A 24,387-nucleotide genomic window follows, 5' to 3' on the forward strand; every position below is an offset into this window, starting at 1 on the left:
GGCTAAATCTGTTCTGAGCGGCACATCTTGTGACATCTGCTGTCTGTATGTTAATTAGTCTTTTGCATGCAGTGCAGGCTCTGCAAACTTTATTATAAAAGCTTATGTATAACGTATGTCAAGCTATATAGGTGTCAGTATTTATTTAGCTATAAGTTATTTCAGTATTTAGCTATGTGTTAGTTCAGTGCAAAGTGTTATTTCAGTACATGCTGCAATACAAAACATTGCTGGTTTGCATTCAAAAACTGGAAAATATAGTCCTGTGGCAAGTGGGAACAGTGAAGGACGTCATCCCTGCAGCAGATGGCCGAGTGAGGACTACAGTCCTCAAAGTGAAGGACCGTACCTACACTCGCCCTGTTGTGCAGCTCATCAGACTGCACGCTCTACCTCGGGATTCTTCTTAGACATAGTGGATGCCTCATTGATTGAAATTTGCATACATTTTTTTGGAGGGGCTGTACAAAGGCCACGAGGCCATGCCTCTATGCACACTCTGTTAGTGTTTCTGCTCTGTTTTTCAAGGTTAACTGCTAGCCTGTAATAGTTTTTCTGAGTTATGATAGTGTTATGCTAACTACAGTTGTGTGCATTATACTTGTTAACAATATATGTTATTTATGCCCTTCTTATATACTAAGTACTTCTTGATTAGTGAGTGATTGTCATATGTTGCACAGCTTGAATGTTCATTTCTATTCTTGATAATCAGTAATTAAAATCCTATTACACAATCTCTGTCGATGCAAAGATCATAGGCACACATTCTCCTGTGATCTAGTACATACACTCATGTGATCTGGTACATACACCGAAGATCAAAGTGATCTGCTGACATTATTTACACATATTTGATGAGGTAGAAAATGTCAAATGTATCATATTTACTACAATTACCGACCAGCAGTTTTTAATTTCATAGCAAATAGTAAATTTTGATCACATTAGTTTTATTTTGCTAGCTTTACAATAAAGTGTCAAATCAATTTGGCAGAGCACTTTTTTTTTTAATTCAACGTCATTAGACTTCTTTTGTTGTATCAAGACACATAATTCTGTTCTTGAAGGCCTCTGACAGTATCACATGTTGAAAAAATTATGTTGACCACTCAGAATTTCACCAAACAGAGTCCAGAGTGTCTGGGGTGACTTTCCTGTCTCTGATTTCCTGGTTGGAGAGGAATGAATGAACAGGCATGCCATTTAAAGACAAAGTGACATCTGGTGGATCTTTTCAGCATTACATACCTCGGCCGAATGGTGGAAATGGCTCAATCAGGTTGAGTTAATTAAATTCAACACTGCTCTCAATAAGATATAGTGGCTTGAAACATGCTCTACCAAACGGTTAAATAATTAGACAAAAAAATAATAAATACAAAAAATCCGGACATAACGGGAGTCGAGTAGTTCCGGTTTAAAGAAATGGGAGGTCACGTGTTTCCGGGATTCCTATAGAACCGAACGGCGCCGCCATCTTTGATTCGGCATCCAGCTGATACATCCATGTGCCCGATGCCCGAGTGAACGTCGGAGAGCAATGGCGGCATGCAGGGGATCCTCGTCGAAGTGGTTTTTCACCCGGGAGCAGCTCGAGAACACGCCGTCCCGCCAATGTGGAGTTGAGCCAGATCGGGAGCTCTCCTACCGACAGCAAGCGGCGAACCTGGTCCAAGACATGGGCCAGAGACTCAACGTGTATCCTTTGTAAACAAACTTATCCCTCGGCCAGACCGGAGGTGGACACGGCGCTAAACGCCGGAGCGGGCCCGCTGCCGTTAGCCCACTTTTAAATGGAGCTTCAGGGGGGAAATGTCAAGAGTTTTCGATTTGTATTGTGGTCCTCGCCTTTGGTTACAATATTATTATACTATAGTTTAATAGGGGGAAATCCATGTGTCTCCGTGAGACGTTTAGCTCTGCGCTAACGCGGCACGTTAGCTAGCTAGCTGACGCTTGAAAGGCCGTTAGCCTGCTGCAGCTGGCGCTAACCACCTACACGCTACTATAAAACAGTCGATGGCTGCTCGGGTTGATAAATATCCACGCGGTCCGTTAAACATCGTCAGTTAACAATTGACACGGGATGAGACGAACCTCCGATTGACCCAATGCACGACCGACACAGCGGCACAACGTGTAGCAATCACAGGGGGGGAACTAGCGCAATGCTAAGTCACCTGCTGTACCGCGTCTTCGGCGCGGCTGCGAACTTTTCTTAACTCCGACCGTCTCAGCCCTGAAACGGTTAAAAGAAAACCAAGCTGAAGTAGTTACAATTGCGCTAAATGACCCAGTGGTGTTTGTATTGGCTCAGAATTCCCCTTAACCCGCCCTCCAGCTCTCAACTGACAATAAACACTGCCATCGTTTACATGCATAGATTTTATATGCACCACTCTTTCACCAAATTCCATAGAAATGTAAGTATTCTTTTAACAGAACCAGTATCACATGTTTTTGGCAGACAGAATTGTCACCCATTTTCAGTAGCTTGGCTCTGGGTTTGAATATCCGCATGCTTTTGTACAGATAACATCTCCGACCACCTTGTTCTTGGCCGCAAAAGTGGAAGAGCAGCCCCGGAAACTTGAACATGTGATCAAAGTTGCACATGCTTGCCTAAACCCCCAAGAATCACCTCTAGACACAAAAAGTAACGTAAGTTTTCGGGGAGCTCTGCCTATTGTACGGTTGAATGTTGTTGTCCCCCCTCCTCCCCTTTCCACATCTGACTGTCCAGTTCCCATAGTGGTCATGGTTTCGCTATGAACAGTATAACTGGCTGTGTTCAATCCCCTCGCCCAGTACAAAGGGCCTTATTTTTAACCATCGGGCCTGATGTTGGGTGTGAAACAAACACCCACGCCTGTCAAGACTCGAGAGTAACAGTAAAACAAGCCTCTCTGTTTGGAGCTGTGGCCATTTGGAATTAGATGTTAGAGGGTTAGATTAATAGACTCATTACAATTGTGTTGTAATGGCTGTCTATCAAACTTCAGGCATACCTCCAGCAAGCTCAAGAGCTGGTGATACTTGAATCCATAGTGCTGCAGACCCTGGGTAAGTAGTGGTGACTGGAGTGGATGGCTTGAGCGAGCACTTTTTGTTCATCATAGTCATTATCTTACTATTACCAGTAAGGGAGTAGTGCTACTGATCACTGTTGATTTTTTTTGTATTCGTCACAGCCTGTTAAGGAGAAATGTTTTATCAGCTACTGTATGGGTATCATGTCAAATATGTGTTTTCAATATATCATGCAAAGGTGACATGTCATTTCTTTGCTGACATAAAGTCACGAGCTGTGGTGTGGATTTAAATTGAGTTCATTTAATTTTTCAGCGACAAAAAATGTTTGCTCACTTATTGATAACATTTGATTCAGAGAGATGAAATCCAGAGTGAAAGTGGTCACGGCTGAGTTGACTGCACTAAATTCAACCATCATGTTCCACTATTGACATTTAACATGAATACCCACTAGAACATCAATTGATGGTTAAAAAAAAATGGCTACTAAATCTTAAAATGACATGTCACCTCCCAATTGTGTTTGTGTTGAACTCACCTGTCATGTATTTTGTTCCAGGATTTGAAATTACTATTGATCACCCACACACTGATGTGGTGAAATGTTCCCAGCTAGTGCGAGGTAGAGGCTTCCTTCTTTGCTCTTTGTGCCCTCTGGTCTTGTTTGTCCCACCTCAGATATGGGTGGGGAGGGGGGTGAAAACCTTGTCGACTTAATGACTACATGACCCAGACGCGTCTTTCTTTTGACAACCTTTTGAGTTCATTGTATGACATAGCACATAAACGGCAACATTTACTGACACTTACTGAGCCAAGTCAAAGACTGAATGTTAAGTTAAGGTTTTTTTCTTCCCCCGGTGAGGTTAGCAGAAATTTGAGGAAGGTGTTCATTCTTAACGTGAGGCTGAGCATACTAAATAACATGTATACTGATTAAATTAGTGCCTTGAATCTTTTTTTCCCTCTGCTTAACAAAGCCTTCAATTACTTGAAACTTGTATTTGCTTGGAGTGACAACTTGTCAAATTCAATATTTGTAATTCAGTGCTATTCAATTGTAATATTGAATTATCTCCCAGGCTTTCTTTGGGGACTTAATTAAGGAACACCAGCAAGCTTGCTGAAAGTTTTCAAAATTTAGCAACAGTGTGTGCCAGGTGTTGTTTCAGTCTTGGTCTTGGCTAAATCAGTGCAATCAAAAATAACTAAACTAAAAAAGGGAGGCATTCAGTTCCTGACTTATTAATAATAAAATGCTTTGCCTTGAAGAAATGCTGATCTGTTGACCCGTGCCTCTCTTTCTTTTCTCTCTCTTTGTCTCTTACAGCAAGCAAGGATCTGGCACAGACTTCCTATTTCATGGCTACCAACAGGTTGTTATCCTGCCCCTCCTTTGTTGCACTTTGACTGCACACCATAGCTTCCTGTAATGCAGGTTACCCTTTCAGTGTCCAACGGGCCCTACTTGCGCTGGTGGTTGTTGGGACGCTGGCCTCTGCCCCTGAGCTCCCCTCCTTCGCTGGAAGGAAGCGGGACGGGATGGCTTGTAGCGTTACCAGCCCCAGTCGCGGTGCGGTGTATTGTACAAGGGACCATATGTTGGCACAGATGGGTTGAATGCAAGATGTGAAGTGTAGTGGTGCGCTTGAAACCCACTTGTTTGTTCGGTTGCGAAAAAGTGCATAATTCTAAAAGAGAAAGACACTTTGGTAGCCTGAATAGCAGCTAAAGATTTCACGATGTAAACATTACTCGTAGAGGTCCTTCCGGTAAGTACCGCAATTTCATTTTTAATTTTTTTCTTTTTCATATTATATGATTATTCATATTGAAAATATACATTTGAAATGCATACATATATTTATTTGAAAATGTATTATTTCTACACGTTTTCAACATTTGCAGTATGTGCTGATCTTGCTGTACAACAATTTTTCCTACATTTAGAATATGCAAAAGACGTGACAAGAAAAACCTAAACGTGACTCATTAAGAACCTGTAAATATCTGATGCTTGTAACAAAGCCATTGATGGTCTCTTTTGTACTGATAAAAATTAATAGAGCCTGACCGTTATGGATTTTTCGGGGCATGCGGATATCGTTATTTGGGAGTACAAGATTCCAGATACCGATACATTGGCCGATATATATATTTTTAAATCGGTCAATCATTCCTAAGATGTGGTTATCAAACCTTTATGACAAAGACATGTTATTGAGGCTTGATATTTTAGTTTAACAATAAACTATCATAAATAACTATACATTGATAATACAAATACAACCAAATACATATAAGGCTCAAATCAGTTGGCCGATAATATTGGATGGGCTCTTAAATTATTGGCCGATACTGATATGTCTGTGAAATGCTAATATCGACCATTGTTTTCGACCAACTGATGTATCGGTCAGGCACTAAGATGAATTTGGTAATTCTGAATTATTCCATAGTGTGGACAGAACGTTTTTCTTGCCATGTCTTTTAGTAGAAAACCTGGGTTCTTTTTTTAAGGGGTTTGTTCAAAACAGGTAGTTGTGCAAAGGACTTGGCATTAATGTAATCAACTTGTCTTCAGCCACTTCAAACCAGTTGACAATGTCTGGACGCTGACTGTGAATGGCATTGGACGTTTTGGCACTTATTAAGAGGGAAATCAGTAACCTACTAACTGTAACCTCACTGACAAATTGATACATTTACATTTTGGATTTATAGATTAATACCATAGTTTTGTTCAAGGCCACCATAGTCTGGCAGCCCAGACTCCAGACATTGTACTTGTTACGTTGCACAAGGTTACCATCCAGCTTTTACCAAATCATTTTGAATGCAGCAACATTGAGTTGTTGCTGCTCTTTATGTTGAAATCCATGAAATGGGCAAAGTTTTACTTGAGAATCTTTCATGCAAGACTGCAAAGTCATGTTCACGGCTTAAGTGTCTGAAATGATTGTGGAGAACCAACCCTTCACCTGAGAAAACAACCATGGTGCTATTCACTATTGATAAACCGTTCACCTTAATGGCAAAGAACCAAAAGAAATGAAATGTGTAGCAGCAGATTGTGTCTATAATTCAGCTTTCAAAAACTCGGATGGTAGCCACTTGTCTATTTATCTGTTACTTTGGATGTGACATGAATATGTTGTACTGTCTAATCATCATCTATACTTGCATTACTATTCAGTCTTGCAAATTCCACTGGTTTAGGAAGGTGCTAAACTCATTAAATGTGTTTTTACCCATAAGTTATAGGTCCGTTAGCTATGATATTTAAAATCGAAAGGCTCTCGTCAATGAGAACTTTAACTGCAGAGCAACCCTAAAACAAGCAGCACTGCTGTTAGATTGTAGTTACTGATTTGAAGGACAGACTAGATTTATCTCTTAACAGTCCAAAAAATGGAGAACCATACTGTACATAAATACCACACAATGGTCCGGCTACACTTAGCTACTACACGTGGCCCTCCCCTTACTTTTGTTTCAATGTCCCAGCATTTAAACCACCTCGACACAGTTCCGCTCTGCCCTGTTAGTTATTAGACATCATGTGTTGTTACCGGAGTTTGACGCGAAAAGCTGTCAAAATATCGGACAATGTATAATGTATCAATACAATCAAATTATGGCCTTTTGCAACCAGTGCCACCATGAAATTAAAGCGGTCCGCTCCCTCTTGTGTTTTTTTCTCTTTTCTCCACATGTGGGACCAACCTTGACCATGCCTTGCCTCACTCCCCCTACCTACATCCTCACATATGCCGCACGCACGCACACGCACACACACAATATGCAGTCTCCACCTCACTACCTTCTGCCTCCAGTACAAGCCCACAGTGATCTCCTGTGTGTGCATCCACCTGGCGTGCAAGTGGTCCAACTGGGAGATCCCAGTTTCCACTGACGGGAAACACTGGTGGGAGTACGTGGACAACTCTGTCACTCTCGAGCTGCTTGATGGTGAGATGAAATACATGTTTTATGCTTTTTCCACAATGTATTCCAGTTAATGAAGTCAACTTGCAGAATATAATTTTGTGTGATTGAGAGAAGAGGCTTTTGTATTTTGCAAGATGAGCAGCTGAATTTCAATGTGTTTGATGACAACAATCCACGTCTTAATACCTGCAGAGTTGACCCACGAGTTTCTGCAGATTCTGGAGAAGACACCCAGTCGGCTAAAGAGGATACGCAACTGGAGGGTAGGACACATTTTTTGTACCTGACGCAGTCTTTTGAACCTGCCAAATTAAAACGTGCCCAAATACTCTCCTGTAAACACACTGTATGAAAGATAAAGTTAGACCTCAGTTTGGCAAAGAACTGTTGGTAGCAGGTACACATTTTTAACTCGGTAAGAGAAATCCCACTACATTGATTATTATGTCACTGCCCCTGTTGAAGCCCCTTCAGAGTTACTGATAACTAAAAACAAACCCTGAAATCTCTCTCTGCCCTTCAGGCAACACAAGCTGCCAAAAAGCCCAAGAGTGAAAGCAACCAGTTGATGGACTCGTTCGCTGGGCCTTCCATGCTCCTTGACCAAGGTGATGCCACACTTCCTGGAGTACCATCTTCCAACCCAACTTTCTCAAGAGCGGCCGCTGCCTTCACCATGTCCATGCCTGGCCAGTCTGGAGGTGCAGCCCTGTCTCTGGACACCATGGCTAGCATATATAATCCTGCTAGCCACAGTGAGTGGCCCCAGGGCAAACAGAGCCAAGCAGGGTTCCTTGCTACCTGTATAAAACCGGAGCCCCTCAGCAGCCCCCTCCACGAGCAGACACTGTCCCTGCAGACCTCCACTTCCTTGTTGCTTCAGCATCCACCCATATACAAGACTGAGAAAACGGAAGACTTTAGCCCTGTCAAACATGAACAAAAAGGAGCTGGTTTGAGTGGAGTGGGCAAGCATCAGCCACCACCTCAGTCTGCATACCCCCCACCAGTTCAGCCTCAGCCACCGCAACCTTCTCCAGCTCCGAAGCTGTCTCTGGACAAATACAGAGAGAAACTCGCTGCAGAGTTTGCTGTCTCGGGGCAGAAACGGCGGCAGGAGCAGCATGGTGGGGCAGTGGATTGTGAAGTTAGGGGAGAAATGTCTGCTTCATCCTTATCTACCTATGCACAGTCATCTATGAGCCATGACCATAGAAAACATTCACAGCCCCACCAAACATCCCATGGTGGGGCTGGCAGTACTACTGCCTCCCCGATGAAAATGAAAGTCCCTTCCTCAACTTCTGGGCAAGACAGACGACACCACAGGGACAAAGGCTTGCTTAAACTGCGCCTGGCTTTGCCTGGGTCTGGCAGCAGCTCCCAGCAGGTTAAAAGTGGACAACCCGGCAAAGATGAACTTAAGATGAAGATAAAAGTTTCATCATCAGAGTACCACAGCTCATCAGACGAAGGCATGGCAGCCAACAACAAGGGTAAACATTCCAGCCCGCTGGTGAGTAAGGAGAAGCATCGCGGAGCTGAGCACAACCTCCATCGCCATCACAAGCACAGCCACCCTCACTCGCACAGCGGTAACGGGCGAGGAGGCCCAGAGGGCCACTGTGGTAGCGGAGACCTATGGGGGACCCCAGGACTGGTCGGCATGGAAGGTATGACGCTTGCTCCTCCCGGATCCGCCCCTTTGTCTTCATCCACGTCGCGCAAGAGGGTGTACCCAGAAGTTGGCCACAACCACCACCCTCCCTCCTCATCCTCCACTTCCTGCTCCAAAGTGAGCAAAATCTCCAAGGGTGGTACTGGTGCTGCAGGTACTTCATCTTTTTCTTCCCCCTTTTTTCCCCCTTGCGCCTCTCCTGTACTGCAGTGTGTCTCATCTGGCTTGCAGCTCTTTGGCTAACAACCCCCCCCCCTTTTCCTCTTCCTTATTCTTGTTTCTGCTCCTCCCCTCCTGTCACACCCAGGTGGGCTGCGGACCTCTCAGCAGTACCCTCCTCCTAGCGAATCGCCACACCAAGTGGGAGAGCAGAGACACTGAGTCCACCACTCTGCAGCCATGGCCACCTCTTGGAAATGGCACCAAACTTCCCACAGTCGAGACTTTGAAGACTATGTTCACCTCCTTGTCAAGTGCCCTAGAAAAATAACTATCTGATAATGAACCCTTTACTGAAAGTCAGAAAAACGTATCTCCATGAAAAGTATAATGTTCCACCTCTCGATTCCCAAGAGACGATAAAGAAAAGAAATATGCTACCTGACTGTCGCGTCTCTGGGCTGCGATGCTCAGTCCTGTTTTTCTGTTAGTGTGTTGAATTGCTGCTTGGTTCTCTTTCCTCCTCAGATGGGTTTAGGAATGTGCAATGTGTGAGTGGTGGGGAGAGGCTGAGTGTGCGTTTCCATCAGGAGGGAAGTCGCCCCCCTTAATTTTAAATCTCCATGTATGTTGAAACAAAATGTATTGCAAGGACTATACGTAATGAAAACTGAATCACATGTCTGCAGTTGTATGGGGGGCAGTGGCCAACTGGAGATGAGTTCTAGTTATGTTTGCTGGCATTCCATAGTAGTGTTAATGGTTGCATTTTTTTTTTTAGATGTAAAGTTCATCTCCAATTACTTGTCTTGATTTCCTTTTATACTTAAGGACTGTGCGTATGATTTGCATGTTTCAATCATCAAAGGGATTTAAAAGGTAGAGCACTTCCACAGGAAGTGAAGATAAATGTACATACGTTTTTGTATGTTTAATGAAAGAAAAGAAACTATACCGTGACTACTCAGGTTTGCAGCTGCTTGTAAGTATAACAAGATAACTATAATGCATATAAAATAATTATTTTGTCGATCAACCCTCTGGGCATCACCGGATGGATGGTTCCAGTGGTGTACTTCTTACAGCCTTCCTACAGAGGGTGCTGTACTGTGCTTCTCCATCACAGGAAATATCAGTTGCCCTCTGAAACACAGGCACATTCAACACTGACTAATCACATCAGAGTGATGCTATTTGTACCAAAACATTTTTTTTTTGACCTCACAGTAAACCTTCAGCTAGATGCCAAAGGTTTTGTCTCAAAAAAAACTGACAAGGACAGTAGTTGCTTGCTATTAAAGTTTACATAACGCTTTATTTAGAAGTGCATCCGACAGGATTTCATGTCATGAAGCTTGTAGCCCTTGAGATGTCAGCCCATAAAAGGGATACATGTATGATTACATTCGCCATTAACGGAGAACTATTCAGGAGGAAAGAGACACCCCCCCCCCCCCCCCCCAAATATTCCAGCAACAGTTGTCAGAACAGTGACCGGCCAAGAAAGATTAAATCCAAGTATCTGCATTGTGGACGTGCTGTTGCAGTTGGTTAAATATACGTACCTCTGTGGACGCGTCTTTACATCCGTTTTATACATTGAGCTCTATATTGTTCTACAATCTTGGCATGACCCAGTCCCCCCTGTTTTTGACTGGGTTTACTTGTTTATTTATAGAGTGCACAAAATACCCAATAACCTGAGGCTGGATTGTTTGAACCCTCATTAGGGGTGTTACAGTTGGGCACACAGAACAACAACAGTTGTGGACAAATGAGCATGAGTCACTCTTTACATCCTTTCTTATTTTCCTTTCAGTATTACAAATAAACTTAAAAGTTGCTGTTATCCTGACAGTATAAAATCTGGTTGTTGCTGTCATTTTATTACACATGATGTATCCATGTTTCTAGACTGTAAAGAAACTATCCAATTTGTGAATATGACGAGACGTATTGCACATTAATACCCAAATAATGCTGCAGAGGGAAGCTAACAGGAAGTGGAAGTAAACAACACTGAAAAATGAAGGTTATGGAAATTGATTAATGTAACAAATGCTAGACGTTATGAGAACATAATATGCCAAACAGACTTAAATGTATAAATGTAAAATTAGTATATTTACAGGATTTGCAAATTCATAAGAATGTAACTAAAGTGTGCAATCTTATTATTTTCCATTCATAAATTATATTAATGTACTAAGTGAAATGTAAGAAGTGCTTCTTGTGTAGTCTCACATAAAAGAATGTAAGAATGTAAAAGACTACATTTTTTACACCGTTGATCAACTTGATATTGTTGTGTCTGGGACACTTAGCCAGTTCCAATGCTCCCAAAGACTGACACCACTGCTGCATCAGTGGGGATAGGTGTCAGGCTCATAAAGAGCCCAAAAGAATACTTAAGTGTATGATTCATCAATCTAAAGTACACAAATAAATGTCCCCCTGAACTCTTAAATTTTAGAGTAACTCCTTGTTAACCACACCGTCCCTGTGGGTGACCACAGCAGTTCTTTTTCTGTGTTTCCCAAGAGTTCACTCCAGTCTCCTTTTTGGGGATAAATGGATGCTTCAGGAGCTTGTCTGCAGATGGCCGTAGTCTCTGGTCACTGGAGTTGAGAGAAAACAATGCTAATTAGGGAACATGTTCCCAAATATGTCTATGAATAGAAAGCTATGCACTGAAATTCTTATTAAACTCACTCAGTTTCACACTGTTAATCAATTTTTCCCAAAAATAGTATTGAAGGGTAAGTGATCTTATAAAAGGAAATTCCCGCACATTCAACAAGAGAAGACATGTATTCACCTTGTCAAGCAGGTGTTCACAAAAGCCTTGGCATTATCTGAGAACCCATCTGGTAGGGAGGGCATCAACCCCCTTTCAGCTCCAATGTAGAACAATGCAGCCATCTTGTCCATGTGTGCCAGTGGTGGTTTCCCTGTGGCCATCTCAAACACTGTGCAACCTACACTCCATATATCTGACTTCCTGCCATACCCTGTGTCATTTATAACCTAAGAGGTGGACGAGATAACAACGGTCAGAATTGTTTAAAACCATCATTTTAAATTCAGTGAACCACTGAAACAAGATGAAGTTGAGCAATTGAATATGTGTCATCGTCGGAGACGAGAAGATCGACCTAAAGAGGCCCTTATCTACCTCTGGGGCCATCCAGTAAGGTGTGCCGTGGACAGACTTGAGCAGGTCCCCACTGTTACTTGCAGTGTGGTTCGGGCAGCTGAGACGTCGTGCACACCCAAAGTCTATGAGCTTGATGACGCCGGTGGGCATCAGCATGACATTATTTCCCTTCAAGTCACGATGAATCACCCTGTTCAGGTGAAGGAAGGCAACCCCTTCCAGGATCTGATGGGTGTACAGAGCCAGGACTCGCTCTGGCAGAGGACCAAACCTGAGGGCAGTAAAGGGGACAATATGTATTGAAGGCATTAGTGAAGACAATTTATTGCAAGGTCCTGCTTTGATGTTTTGACATGAATAAATCATTCCTAAAGCCTAGTGTTTTGACAGATCCTGGGTCAATTATACTGATTCAACCTAACCTGTGAAGGACGCTTGCGATGGATCCCCCTGGGATGTACTCCATGAAGATGGAAACCACATGCTGATAAAGAGAGGTCCCGAGGAAGCCCACAATGTTGATGTGTCTAAGGGCTTTAATCAGATCCACCTCCCCCTGCAGACGGCTGTACTCCCTCTTTGCAGCTTCAGGGTCCGAGGTGTCCAGACTGACCTGCTTCACTGCTATCAGCTGACCCTGGCTGGTCAGGCCACAGTACACCTGGTAAGAAGGCAACGGTATTAGCCAGAGTACCTTCACCGTCTGGGTCTGCTGTTAAGGATGGTATGGGTATTTGTGTATCATTTGTCCACAGTGCAGAACTGGACACCCTTTCACTTGACTAGGGAGGTGAGTCTTAATTTCAAGAAAGCTTCAGAAAGTGCCGTCAAAAGACCTACAAGGCCCTTACATTGCATTAGTTGGTGATAAAAGGACACAGTACCCTGAGGTTTTTCTCCTCTTAGCCATACAAGTTATCATCTTAACCGTTTCACTCTAAATTAGCACACTTACTGTTCCATAAGCTCCCCGGCCGAGCATTTCACCCCTTGTCCATGAGATGGTGTCGTCTGCAGCCGCCCCATAACCAGGCAGAGCTGCACTGTCTCGTGAAATAACCTGCAATGCAGGAAGGTTAGCAAAGTCATTTAGCAAATTTACAGTGTGAGTCTGCCGGATGAACACCATGATCAACCAAAACTTTGGAGGAATTTGCAGTGCATTTGTACAGAAAACTGTGGGTGTTCGGGGCTTTAGTAAAATTTTGAAAGGGGACTATATGATTGGTATGATTGGCATGGTGAGCTAGGCTGAAAGGCATGTGTCACTTTGTAAAAAAGTGAGCCCCTACTGTCCTCTGCATGGGTCCCATAGGGTTCATAGAAAAGCTCAGATTTATCAGTATGTTCAACATAGGCAGGGCAATTTACTAACCAGTCACTTTTCATCTTAACATCCTCCCCAATAATTTTTGTTACAGTCCCTAAATATGTGGGTGGAATTATGAAGTAACATGGATGAGTAGGGATTCAAAGTGTCTTCATGTGAGGAGTTCCAAATAAATCTTAACGATGCCAATTTCATACCCTTTCATTCATTCTTTCTATTTGTAAAAAAAACCTGTTCTGTTTCTTTCAACAATAACGATAAAACAAAATGTTTACCTTAGGAAACACATTTCTTCCTGTTACAAGATCTCCTCCGATGGACTCTGTATTGCTTGATTCCAGGTTTTCTGGACACGGGCCTATGGAGACATCCCTCTCGTCCAGTGAGATAAGCTCCTCAGCCAGACATTGCAGCAGGTCATCTGTAAGCGGGCCATCCCCCACTTCGTCCAGAAACTTCTGGTAAACTGGGGACGTAAGGGTTTGGCTGCAGCTGCTGCTAGAAGATGTCCATGTGTAGCTCCTCGGCTGCTTGGAGCTTTGAGGTAACAAAGGCTCAGGAACTGGTTGGCTGTAGTTTGCTGTTGATGAAGTGCCAATCGCTTCTTGCAGAACCATGGGCATTTGACTGTCTTTAGCATGAGATGAAGTTGTTGGCATATTCAGTGTTTTGCAATCGGATCTTAGCGTTTCAGACTCATATCTTGAGAGAGCCTCCTCTATGATGGATAGCATATGATCTACAGCCTTTTCCTGAGCACTAGTATGACAAATCTCACCATGCTTAGAAAGAACTAGCTCAGTGTCTTGTCCAGGCATATTGTCTTTCCTTGAAACAGATGCGAGGTGAGGTTTCGCTCTGGAGGATGCAAGTCTTGCTTTGCTTTTAGTTGAAATCACCATACTCTGCCCTGGGCTTCTCCTCAACTTACACTGAGGTTGTTTCAAGGGTCTGTGTTTGATTTTATTGGACTGTTGCACCTTCCTTGACGGCGCAGACTGCACTTGTCTGCCCTTTGTTTTTTCACAGGAGCTGGAAACCCTAAGGTTATCGTAGATTGGGCCAGCAAACATCTCATAGATGACCGGCCCTCCGTCCCTGCTCTGTATCTGCTGAAACATGTCTCTGTAGGTGATGAAGTCCACAGCAGATTTAGACCTTGGTGCCCCTGTTACACTGAGTCTCTTCAACTGCCGGGCGCTCTTCAGCTCCCTCGCTGGTGGTTGAGCTCTGCTGTTGTTCGACTTATCCAGATTTGCTCTTTTGCTCTGTGGCTGATCGATAACCTTTTTTCGTGGCCAGGGGGTGTCAGTGCTACGATGAGCACTCTTTACGGAGTTTAGCTTTGATTTTACTTTGCCTGTGGTCTCACCACTAATAATTAGCTCTGGGCTTTTCCTGGTTTTATCCTTGACTTGTGTGGAAACTGAAGAGCACTTTAGATTGCTTTTGGATATGTTCCGACTTCGGCCTTTCTGTGCTCGAAGGCTGAAGGTCTGGTTACTTTGATTACTTGCTCTTAGTTCACAGTTCATGGTTGTTGTCTCCTTGTTCTGGACAGGTTTGAAGGCTTTCAACATCTTCTTATCTATCTTGGAATCCACATTTATCGGTGGAGGGTTTACACCTGCAGTAACGATTGGTATTTTCCCCACAGCAGTGCTGACATTTGACTCTGCATGCTCAGCACTACACAGGAATAGGGTAACTGCCTGGGTTTCGTCATCACAGGAATCCTTCGTTGTCACTTCTGTCGGTTGTGCATGCTGGAGTTCATTTCCATAATTCCATCCAGAGTATGGAACTGCATCACCGTGGTCATCATTCACATTACATATAATTTCGCGAGTAATGTCACTCTCGAGATCTGTGGTGTATCCCGCATGGTTCTTCTCCTTAGACTTTGATGTGATAGGCATTTCATTGTTCACAGTGTCTTTAATGAGGTTAGATTTAGTAAAGGAATGCATGTTAACAGGTTCTTTTGTGTAATTCATATTGGTGACTTTGCCTTCACAGTGAGTGTCCATAGCTCTTTCAGTCCTGAGACGATTGATAGGGTCTCCATCCAGGTTATGTGCCGATCTGTGGATTGGTGGAGTCTGACTGATCCTTGACTGAACTTTAAAATGCAGCCTTGTCTCCTCAACCAAATCGGCGCTAGTGGAGCTCGCATCATTCGAATGCTGCAACAGCGTGTCTTCATCAAACTTCAGATTGCTGTCCTCTGAAGAGCTTTCCCGTGTATCCCCCTCGTCATCCTCCAGATCAATTGAACTCTGGCTGCTGCTGGACCTGCTCTCCTCACTGCCGCCCTTGGTAGAAGTCAGAGGGGCAGTGCGTGGGCTGCCCCGGGACAGCCTCTCTCTCCTCACCCAGGCCCTGGAGCAAAGGGGGCTCCGGCTGATGGGCTTCAGGGGAACACGATGCTTTAGTACTGGCAGAGCTGCACTGTCTCTGGGTTTGCTGTTCAGTGGTGCCAACAGCTTAGGCGTTCGAGGATTCGGAGCCGACAAGGCACCCTGTTAGACCCGCAGAGAATGAGGACAGTGCAATGTATTGGAAATTACCGACAAGATATACAAATTATTGTATTGTAAATATGTCAAAACAAGTTGCTGAAGCTAATCTGTTTTTTCTTTTTTTGTTTAACTCACCTTTTGTTCATGAACACTATCTTGTGAACCCAATCCTGCAAATGGGAAGATTTATTAAATCTAAGATTAATTAACAAACACACAAGTATCATCAGCAAATTGTAATACTTTGGCTTGTCTGATTTTAAATACATCATTTCACCACTCAGTTTTCATACAAACGTAATTTAATTTGCAAATAACATGGAACACTGTCCCTTTGACTATTTATAACATACACAATGGAAGTAAAACCTAATTCGTCCTCGCATACTGCTTTGTAATTCTTAAAAAACAAAACAATCTTTGATATTATGGTTATCATATTCGGGGGGTTTCACTCTTGAGCTGTATACTTACGGCTCTGGATGTGTGCCCTGGCCTGCATCATGGTGTTGGAACATAGTAGTGGTTCCATGAGGCTGGGGGCCGACTGGCTGAGCTGGCTGGGCTCAGCCACAGACAGCAGACTGAGGGAGGATCGGGAAGCAGCAACCACAATTCTGGTCCTCTGCCTGCGAGGGGAAGTATCAGAAATGATTGTGTGTGCATGTCACAGATGTATTGTGTTTTCTGAATACGGAGAAGTGAAATATAGAAGGACATTAAACGGAATTCAATCATCAATCAATGAATAATGAGTCCAGCTATACGGCATGTACCTGAGTTTAGGGGGTACGGGGACGCAGAGAGTCCTGGTACTCATCATGCCACCGGAGGGGGCAGGATCCACATGGCCCCAGCGTCTGCCGTTGTTGAGGAGGCCCGGCAGAGACAAACCTCCTCTGCTGAGGAGAAGAGAGGAAAACACAGAGGGGCTATGTGGTTACTCTTGTCATAGAGATACAAATGGTTTGGGGTTTTATTTTGGGGGGGGGGGGGTCAACTGAGAAATTATTATTTACAATATTATTTAAGAAAATTACAAATTTGTTTCCTTGTGCTGAAGTGAACATAATAAAAAACAAAAACTCATCAAACTCTCATCTCACTGCATTTCTGGAGGTTGTCGCTATGAAATTAGAGACCCGCTCAGCGACCTTTATTCTTCTTGGAGAGCTCGGACCTGTTTCGGCGGCGAGAGGCTCCTCATAACAGACAATGGACTGATTCACCAAAGCCCCCCCCCCCCATCCCTCCTCCCCGTGTCTCTAACCTGTTTGGCTAGAACAGGTTGTCCTCTGGACACAGTGACAGGTGCCTGCGTACAGGTCTGTGGGTGTAACCGGAGAGGACACTGTCCCGCTGTTGCTGCATAAGTTGGAGGCAGTTGTTGACTATAGCTTGGGGGTGTGTGTACTGTGTGTACAAAAGACTGGGAGGCTGTGTGATTGTGTGTGTGTGTGTACGCACATAAGATGTTTGTGGGTGTGTTTGTGGTAATGTATGAACAGATGTTGATGTGTTGACACGTGTCAGCACTGTTGATCCTATCAGCTCAGTACCATCAGCTTGTAAATTACTGTTTCTTCACGGCTTATATGCATTCAAAAAGAGTGAATTTGTGTGTGTGTGTGTGTGTGTGTGTGTGAATGTGTGTGTGTGTGGTGTGAAAGAGAAAGAAAGAGATCGTCAGATTTCATCCAGCCCACCTGCTTCCCCTGCCTGCGTCCTGGTGGGCTTGCCTGATGTCTCTCAGTGTTTCCATGGCGTTGTGGAAACAGAGGGGGACCCCCTTATCTGCTCCGGACAAACACACAGACCCGCACAGACCCGTTACCCCCACCGATCCCGGGACCATTGTATCTCGGCGTTAACAGTTTACGTACTCATTTGAAACTCGGCTTACGTTACGTACACCGTATATATATATATGTATATATATATATATGTATATATATATATATATATATACCATATATAACCCTCTGCAGGATCATACTGTAAATGCTGTAGAACAATTTTTACTCGTAGGTTTTTCAATTTCACCAGCAGCTGCTCACATTACTGTTAACTGTACAAAAATACACTGTTCATATGAACCAAATTCATGCTGATCATTGTGAAAACAACAGCGTTACCTCTTTCCAAGCGGCCTGGTCCCCTCTGCTCCCATTTTGAGTTCCACGTTCAGATAGTTCCTCTGTCTGTTTGATTCTCCCCTCTGATCACACCTTTATTTCGGGTGTCTATCCCTCCTTCTTTGAGTGGACGATTTACCCTCCCTGTGTCTCAGACATGCTGTCGTGGCTGAGGTGAAAGCCGGGCAAGCTCAGCTGAGGGGTCGTATTGTGCGTGAGACCCCTCCCATCCTGTCACGCCTCCCTCGCTGCCCTCCCTTCCAGAAGGTGATTTGATCTGACGGCCTTTTTTGCAATAACGCTGACCATTTGGCCCAGATTTGTTTAAAGCAGTGGTATCTATCTCAGATGCCCGTTTCACCTTGTTGTGTTTTTTTTTTTTTGAATTTCCCTCATCCAAAAAAGCCCCCCAAAAACCTCAAAGAAAAAAATTTCGTAGATATATTTTACACATTTGTTTACTGAAACCACTACCAGGGGGTCAAGGGAGTCACTTCTTACCTTGGCTGAGATCTTTGTGGTGGTCAGACAGAGGAGGGCGCCCTGCAGACTCCCGCACTTCCTGGCAAGAACAAAAGGGGGCAATTTGTTCATTATATGCGTCCCAGCCTGAAGACACTAAAGCTGGTAGAAGTGCTGCAGTAGACTCCGTGCCTGCCAGAATTTCTTTCTGAAGTGGAGAAACAAAAAGTGAACAAAAACATTGTTGGACATTACCGAGTTGAAAAATGAATAATGCCCCTCATTTAATCTGGCACTGGATTGGACTTTTTTCCAAGAGCTGCAGAGCAAAGAGATAGTAAACAACCAAAAACCACAAAGGCATGTACATCCCCGTTTCATTTATTCCAAGTCAGTTCTTCGCAGTTTCACCGCTGCTCATGGATACATACAGATGAGTGTGTCATTGGGCCTCTGAGATACAGAAGCTTTTCCCCGGTAACCACCTGCTCCTCCCTTGCCGCTGACCAGCTGCCCTGCTTGTTTCCTCCAGCTATCAGAACACACTCAGTGCGCAGGCATGGCGGCTAGGCGTCGGCTACACGGACCACCCCTCCTCCTCCGCACACACACACACACACCCACGCACGCATGCGCACACACACACACACACAATCTTATCTTAACAGCCAATTACTACTTCCACATATTTGTCTTTGGGGTGACCACTCGCCGCCAGTCCAACTGTGTGTTTGTTGTGAACTGTGGCCCCTCGAGAGCCCTCGGTCACACTGTGCACTCAAACACTCGACACACACCAGGTCCTGTCACATTCTGTGGAGGAATGTGACAGGACGAGTCAGCGGCACCAAGATACAAAATACACACTATCACACTTGTTTCCATCGATATAGGCGAATTATGAGGGTTTTGTTGCCGCCCGGTTTTCCTGTGACTGCAGAGTGTAAAATCAGTTACTGACTACAAACAACCTCGACAACAAGGATGACAAGAGCCTTGGTATCTTGGCAGAGAAGTGGCATACTTCAGGATTTGCTTACCCCCGTGTGGCTGTGTAATAGTTGTTGATGGGCGTGCGTCTGCGTAAGGGAGCCTGCTGTCGACTGATGAGGATGGAGGTAGTCAATGTCCAACTCTATGTCAGAATCTTCAGAGTCTGAGTCCAAATCCTGCCAGGAGTATTCGTCAGGGGCCGGGGGTGACACGGGGCCGGCGTCTGAATAGGAACAGAGATGATAATAAACATATTAAAGAAAATCTGGTTTTCTACTGACCGAACTGTTTCTCCCTCTTGAGACAGTCACGCACATAGCAGAAAAAAACTCTAAATCCAAGTCTGCGGCCACACCCCTGCACCCCTGAACTTTGTCCTGTTTACACAAGACGGGGGATTAGAGTCTGCAAAAATCTGAAAACAACTTATTTTGCATGTTTACGTTTTTTTTTTCCATCTCTATTTATCCATCCTCTGTGTGTCACCTTGTTTCCGTACTCATGAAGGCTCTTAGCAGCAGGATCGCACACAAACACGCACACACACGCACACACATGCACACACACACACACACACACACACACACACACACACACGAGCCTTCCTTACATTCTCCCCACACAAACGAAGGCCTTGAGTGTGACTGCAGAGGTCTTACTCTGAAAAACAGGATTGTGAATGAACGGGTTGTGCGTGTGTGTGTGTGTGTGTGTGTGTGTGTGTGTGTGTGTGCGATGTATTTAGAGGTGTGAACCAATGCGCATACACATGCTCACTTTGCTTTAAACACGCAGTTCAATAAGTCACTGATCGATGAATCAGTAATCAAAGGGAGGCCAATCACATGACCAAGTGAGGAGGTGTGGGCACTCATTGGACATCACCTCCATTTGTTAATCTTAAATAATGAACAGATGATAATCACTACTGGAACAACCTCATTAATCAAGGTTGCATATGGCTAGCTAATTTTCAATCTGCTATTAGTACGTAGTATTGTATTGCATTCCATGTTTTATGTTTCCAGGTTATGAGTTGTTTGTGATCGGGTATGGGAGAATAAGGTGCATTGCTGTAGGTTCCTTTTCACCCCTTTCATTCTACAAAAACATTTGTTAACTGTATAATTCAAATCAGATTATAATTAGTCAACATGAGAATGTACAACTAGTGGTATAATCCCTACTTCCCCAAAGCCGGTCACGTGCACTGTTGGAATTTGGGTCAGGATTTTCCCACATCTTTATAGCTATATCGATAGATTTATGATTATTATTTTTTCACTACTTGCTACAATGGTGCGGCAGAGAGATCTATTTTGAGCCCTCATTGGAGGTTGTGTTTTTTTGGCGCCGCTTCAGTCGCCACAGTCAGTCTCCTGAGAAAAAACATATCTGTGGCTCAGCAGGTAGAGCAGGTCATTCAGTATTTGGAACCAAGGTCAGTGGTTTTGATGCCCCGGCTCCCTCCAGTCCGTGTCACCTTAAACTGCCCCCGATGATGTCCCATCAGTGTGTTTGTGTGTGTGTGTGTGTGTGTGTGTGTGTTATGGTAAAGTGCTATGTATAGGACCTGCACTGTATGGGTGGGAAAGAGTGGGCGAATGTGACTCGTGTAGCGGAAAAGTGCATTGAGTGCTTGTTAAGACTACGGAAGTGCTGTATAAATGCAGTCCATTTACCATTGAAATGCTCCACCGTGCTGTCTGCCTCTGGTGTGCGGTGGCGTTTCCACCGAAAACACCGGAACGACAGTATTTGTCGAGACTTGTTGGACCAAAACAACAAAGCTCCGGGCCTCAACCCCCTCAATGCTTTGCGGGAACTGAAGATGTCGGGTGATAACTCTCTCACGCCTTACACATTGTCCACAGCAGCCCACTGATACATACTGTTTGAGTGTGACTGAGGTGTGTGCGCGTGTGTGTGTGTGCGCATGTGTACCCGTGTGACTCGGGGCCTCAGCCATCATATGAACGAGCTCGTCCTTCAGGGGGCTGTTGATGCTCGCAGCGTAGTGGAGGGCAGAGCAGCCGCTGTGGTCTCGTATCTGCAGATGGCTGGACAAGAAGGCCAAAGACGGATGAGCTGGTTGCCAGGATGAGCACTTCTGGCACGTACGTAAAACTGTGTTGCCTTTGCATGAATTATATATAGAAATATAGAACATATCCAATTCCTTTTAGAAAGGAAAAAGGATAGACTGTAGGCAACAGAAGCATCTAGAGAAAAGATGCTTGTGTGTGTATGTTTGTCTCTACGTATGCTACATGTCAGTGCACGCATGAACGTGTTTTTTCTTACGCCGAGAGTCCCAGCAGCGTCTTGACCACCTCCACGGTCCTGTGATCCCACGACAACGGCGCCACGGCGCTCTGGAGCAGGTCGACGTCCCGGACAGCGAGCATCAGCGCTGCCGCGCTGCCGCCGTTGGGAACGTTCACGTCCAAACCGTCTGCCTGAGCCTTGAGACGTGCAGACGAGCGCAAACACACGCGCATGAATAATGCATGGCACACACAAAGTAATGACATCACAAACAGGGCGAACGTGGGACACATTTAGAATTTACTTCTAAAACATTTTCTGCACACAATTTTAGCAGCTTGGGTTTTTTAGTTGCATATTTTTCAAAGACAGAATTGCTCTGGGACTGGAAGTAGAAATAATTTCATCGGACAAAAACCCAGTTCAGTTGTGCAACTCAGTCTGTAAGAAAATTGTGTGACTATGAATAAAATTTTCATTTTTTCCATAATTGACATACAACCAGCTGAAATTTCACTCATTATATATATTTTTGAATATTTATAACTTTAAAAAATATAAAATAGTGTACTACTGAAAATAGTCCAAGTTTCAGTTTGTAGAGGATAAACATTGTGAGTTAATATAAAGAAAGAAAGAAAGAAATCATTTGTGAATCACTCGTACAGGGGGAAAAAACACATTCATACCATAGTTTTGCTGGTATAGGCAGGCGATCCATCCATACATGTAATGACTGAGCTATGCTACATAAATCTAATATGAACACACATTACTCATACAACACAAACAGAATTCCCAGTTGAGTTTCTCTAACAGGAAGTCTTTGTTGTTGCCCTTTGTTTGCTCAACTGGGATACCCCCCCGAATGTGGCACAATAATTGCGCCGCACCGCGCCACCTTTCTCCGACAGCATCACGCGGGGAATCAGTAAATGAGGCGAAAGGGAAAACCACAAGACGGAGTCATGCGAAAGATTCTGCAGATGAAAATGGCTGCTCGGTGTTCATATTCTGTATTAGTGTACTCCGCCGCTCGGCGCTGAAATAGGTTTCTTCTGCGGTTGAGTGACTACATGCCCTGCTTCTCAGGGGATCACTGGCGTCTCCCCCTGTGTGACCAGCCGAACACGGCTCCCCAGGAGAACGCAGTTACCGCCACTCCAGCCGCGCAAGCCGGAGAGTTTTCGGGGTCACGTGGACGCGCAAACAGGCCTCGCTGTTACTGGAAGGAGAAACACAACGCGTCACGTGGCCGCGACCGCCCCCCCCCCCCCCCCCCAAAAAAAAACCCGCTCACCTGTGGGAATTTTGCAGCGAACAATGAGGAGTGATCGAACGGCTCGGTTACAGGGGCTTAAACCATGATTACACATCAAAATGCATCCTCATGTCTCTCCCTCACACACACACACACACACACACACACACACACACACACACATGCTGTCCTACTTGGCATCCACTCCAAGACAACCGGAGTCTCACGCTCTCGCGTACACAAATCACAAACTGGCCTCAGTCAGGCCTTCGCGACAGGCCGTGATGAGCGGAGCACATCCTTCCTCCTCCTCCTCGTCATCCGCAGTGCCCGAGACCCCCAGCTCCTCCCGGCCGTCCGCCTCTCGGCCGGGGCTCGCCACTGAAGCCTCTCCGTTCAACTCCTGCTGCTCTCCGTTCAGCATCTCTTCATCGGCGCCCCGCCACCTCTCCTCTGTCTCCTCACTCCTCTCCATCGTCGTCTAGGCAGATCTGGACGAAGGCAAAGAAGAAGCAGGAGGTCTTTTTGTTGTTGTTGTTGTCGTTGGTGCTGCTGCTTTGGGAAACATACGCCGCACTGATATGCCTTCCCGCCGTGTGTCTGCAGTCGTCTGTATGTCTGTGTGGTCATCGCTGTGATCTTCCGGCAGTGATGGAAGTCTCTGATGATCCAATGGTCCCCGCGGAGACGACACACAGGGTGTGACAGGAATCCCTGTCTCACATTGTCGCACAATCATTAGGTACTAAATGTTTGCGGAGGCACATGTGCTGTGTGTGTGTTCGTGTGTGTGTGCGTGTCCAGGCAATGGAACCCCCCCCCCCCCTTGGTTTAATGTTTGACAACACCAACAGAGCAACGGGTGAAGTTGGCTGAAGTATCTGATATGTGAACACAATAAAGACAATATCATCTGTAAATAGAGTAGAAAAAGTGCATTGTGGATGACGTTTAACTGAACTTTCTGCACATTGTTGTTGATTTGACTCCTCACAGTTTTGAAATGAGACCAACAACCGCTGATCACAATGAAATGGTCAACTGGGACTGATCCGTACTCACCGTGGACACTTCATTTCTCTTCCCCCGTCTTGGCGTTCCTCGATCACCAGCTAGTCCGTCCGTGTGCAAACCTTTCGATCAGAATCCAGCACACTGTCCACCCTGAGTGTTTCCTCCCCTCTCTTTGTCTTCTTCTCTCGCTGCACACCTCCTGCTGTACGTTTATACTTGGTTGCCATGGGGATGACCAGACGGACAGACCGGCTGTTTTTCCGAAAGGCCAGCTCCTCCGTTGCCCGACGCACAAAGGCAAGGTTGAATATGAATGTTTCCCCCCCCCCACAACATCAGACGTGGGGTGAACGCGACTTGCACATGTAGACATGATCAAACTTGTAGTTATCTCATGCTTCTTCCTTCCGCACGGAGGGAG

The 24,387-nt window shown here is 44.9% G+C and overlaps 2 protein-coding genes across 7 annotated transcripts; one reads left to right on the top strand and one right to left on the bottom strand.

Moving 5' to 3' along the window:
- Nucleotides 1-1,464: 1,464 nt before the first annotated feature.
- On the top strand, nt 1,465-10,689 carry ccnt2a (cyclin T2a). Of its 3 annotated transcripts, XM_035651210.2 has the most exons (10): nt 1,468-1,701; nt 2,345-2,426; nt 2,536-2,664; nt 3,006-3,066; nt 3,596-3,658; nt 4,367-4,412; nt 6,845-7,008; nt 7,180-7,250; nt 7,511-8,819; nt 8,973-10,689. In XM_035651210.2, exons 1-10 carry the CDS (start codon nt 1,544-1,546, stop codon nt 9,044-9,046), a joined length of 2,157 nt encoding a protein of 718 aa, XP_035507103.1. In that variant the 5' UTR covers nt 1,468-1,543; the 3' UTR covers nt 9,047-10,689. The 3 variants fall into 3 exon arrangements, 2 of the variants coding, with proteins under 2 accessions (XP_035507102.1, XP_035507103.1); XM_035651209.2 differs by having other exon boundaries at nt 1,467-1,701; nt 7,511-10,689; XR_004796313.2 differs by lacking the exons at nt 7,180-7,250; nt 7,511-8,819; nt 8,973-10,689 and having other exon boundaries at nt 1,465-1,701; nt 4,367-4,808; nt 6,845-6,983.
- On the bottom strand, nt 10,110-24,387 carry map3k19 (mitogen-activated protein kinase kinase kinase 19). Of its 4 annotated transcripts, none has more exons than XM_035651202.2 (16): nt 24,015-24,387; nt 23,209-23,443; nt 21,728-21,888; nt 21,368-21,483; nt 19,471-19,646; nt 18,470-18,530; nt 17,540-17,627; nt 16,610-16,732; nt 16,308-16,462; nt 15,969-16,003; nt 13,587-15,833; nt 12,937-13,041; nt 12,404-12,642; nt 12,000-12,252; nt 11,643-11,851; nt 10,110-11,442 (listed from the first exon to the last, which is right to left on the bottom strand). In XM_035651202.2, the coding sequence occupies exons 2-16, from the start codon at nt 23,425-23,427 to the stop codon at nt 11,310-11,312; spliced, it is 4,320 nt and encodes a 1,439-aa protein (XP_035507095.2). In that variant the 5' UTR covers nt 23,428-23,443; nt 24,015-24,387; the 3' UTR covers nt 10,110-11,309. The 4 variants fall into 4 exon arrangements, with proteins under 4 accessions (XP_035507095.2, XP_035507094.2, XP_035507100.2 ...); XM_035651201.2 differs by having other exon boundaries at nt 16,610-16,735; XM_035651207.2 differs by lacking the exons at nt 18,470-18,530; nt 19,471-19,646; nt 21,368-21,483; ... (1 more) ...; nt 23,209-23,443; nt 24,015-24,387 and adding an exon at nt 17,969-18,441.

This window comes from Scophthalmus maximus, chromosome 14 (genome assembly GCF_022379125.1).
Source record: "Scophthalmus maximus strain ysfricsl-2021 chromosome 14, ASM2237912v1, whole genome shotgun sequence".
NCBI lineage: Eukaryota > Metazoa > Chordata > Actinopteri > Pleuronectiformes > Scophthalmidae > Scophthalmus > Scophthalmus maximus.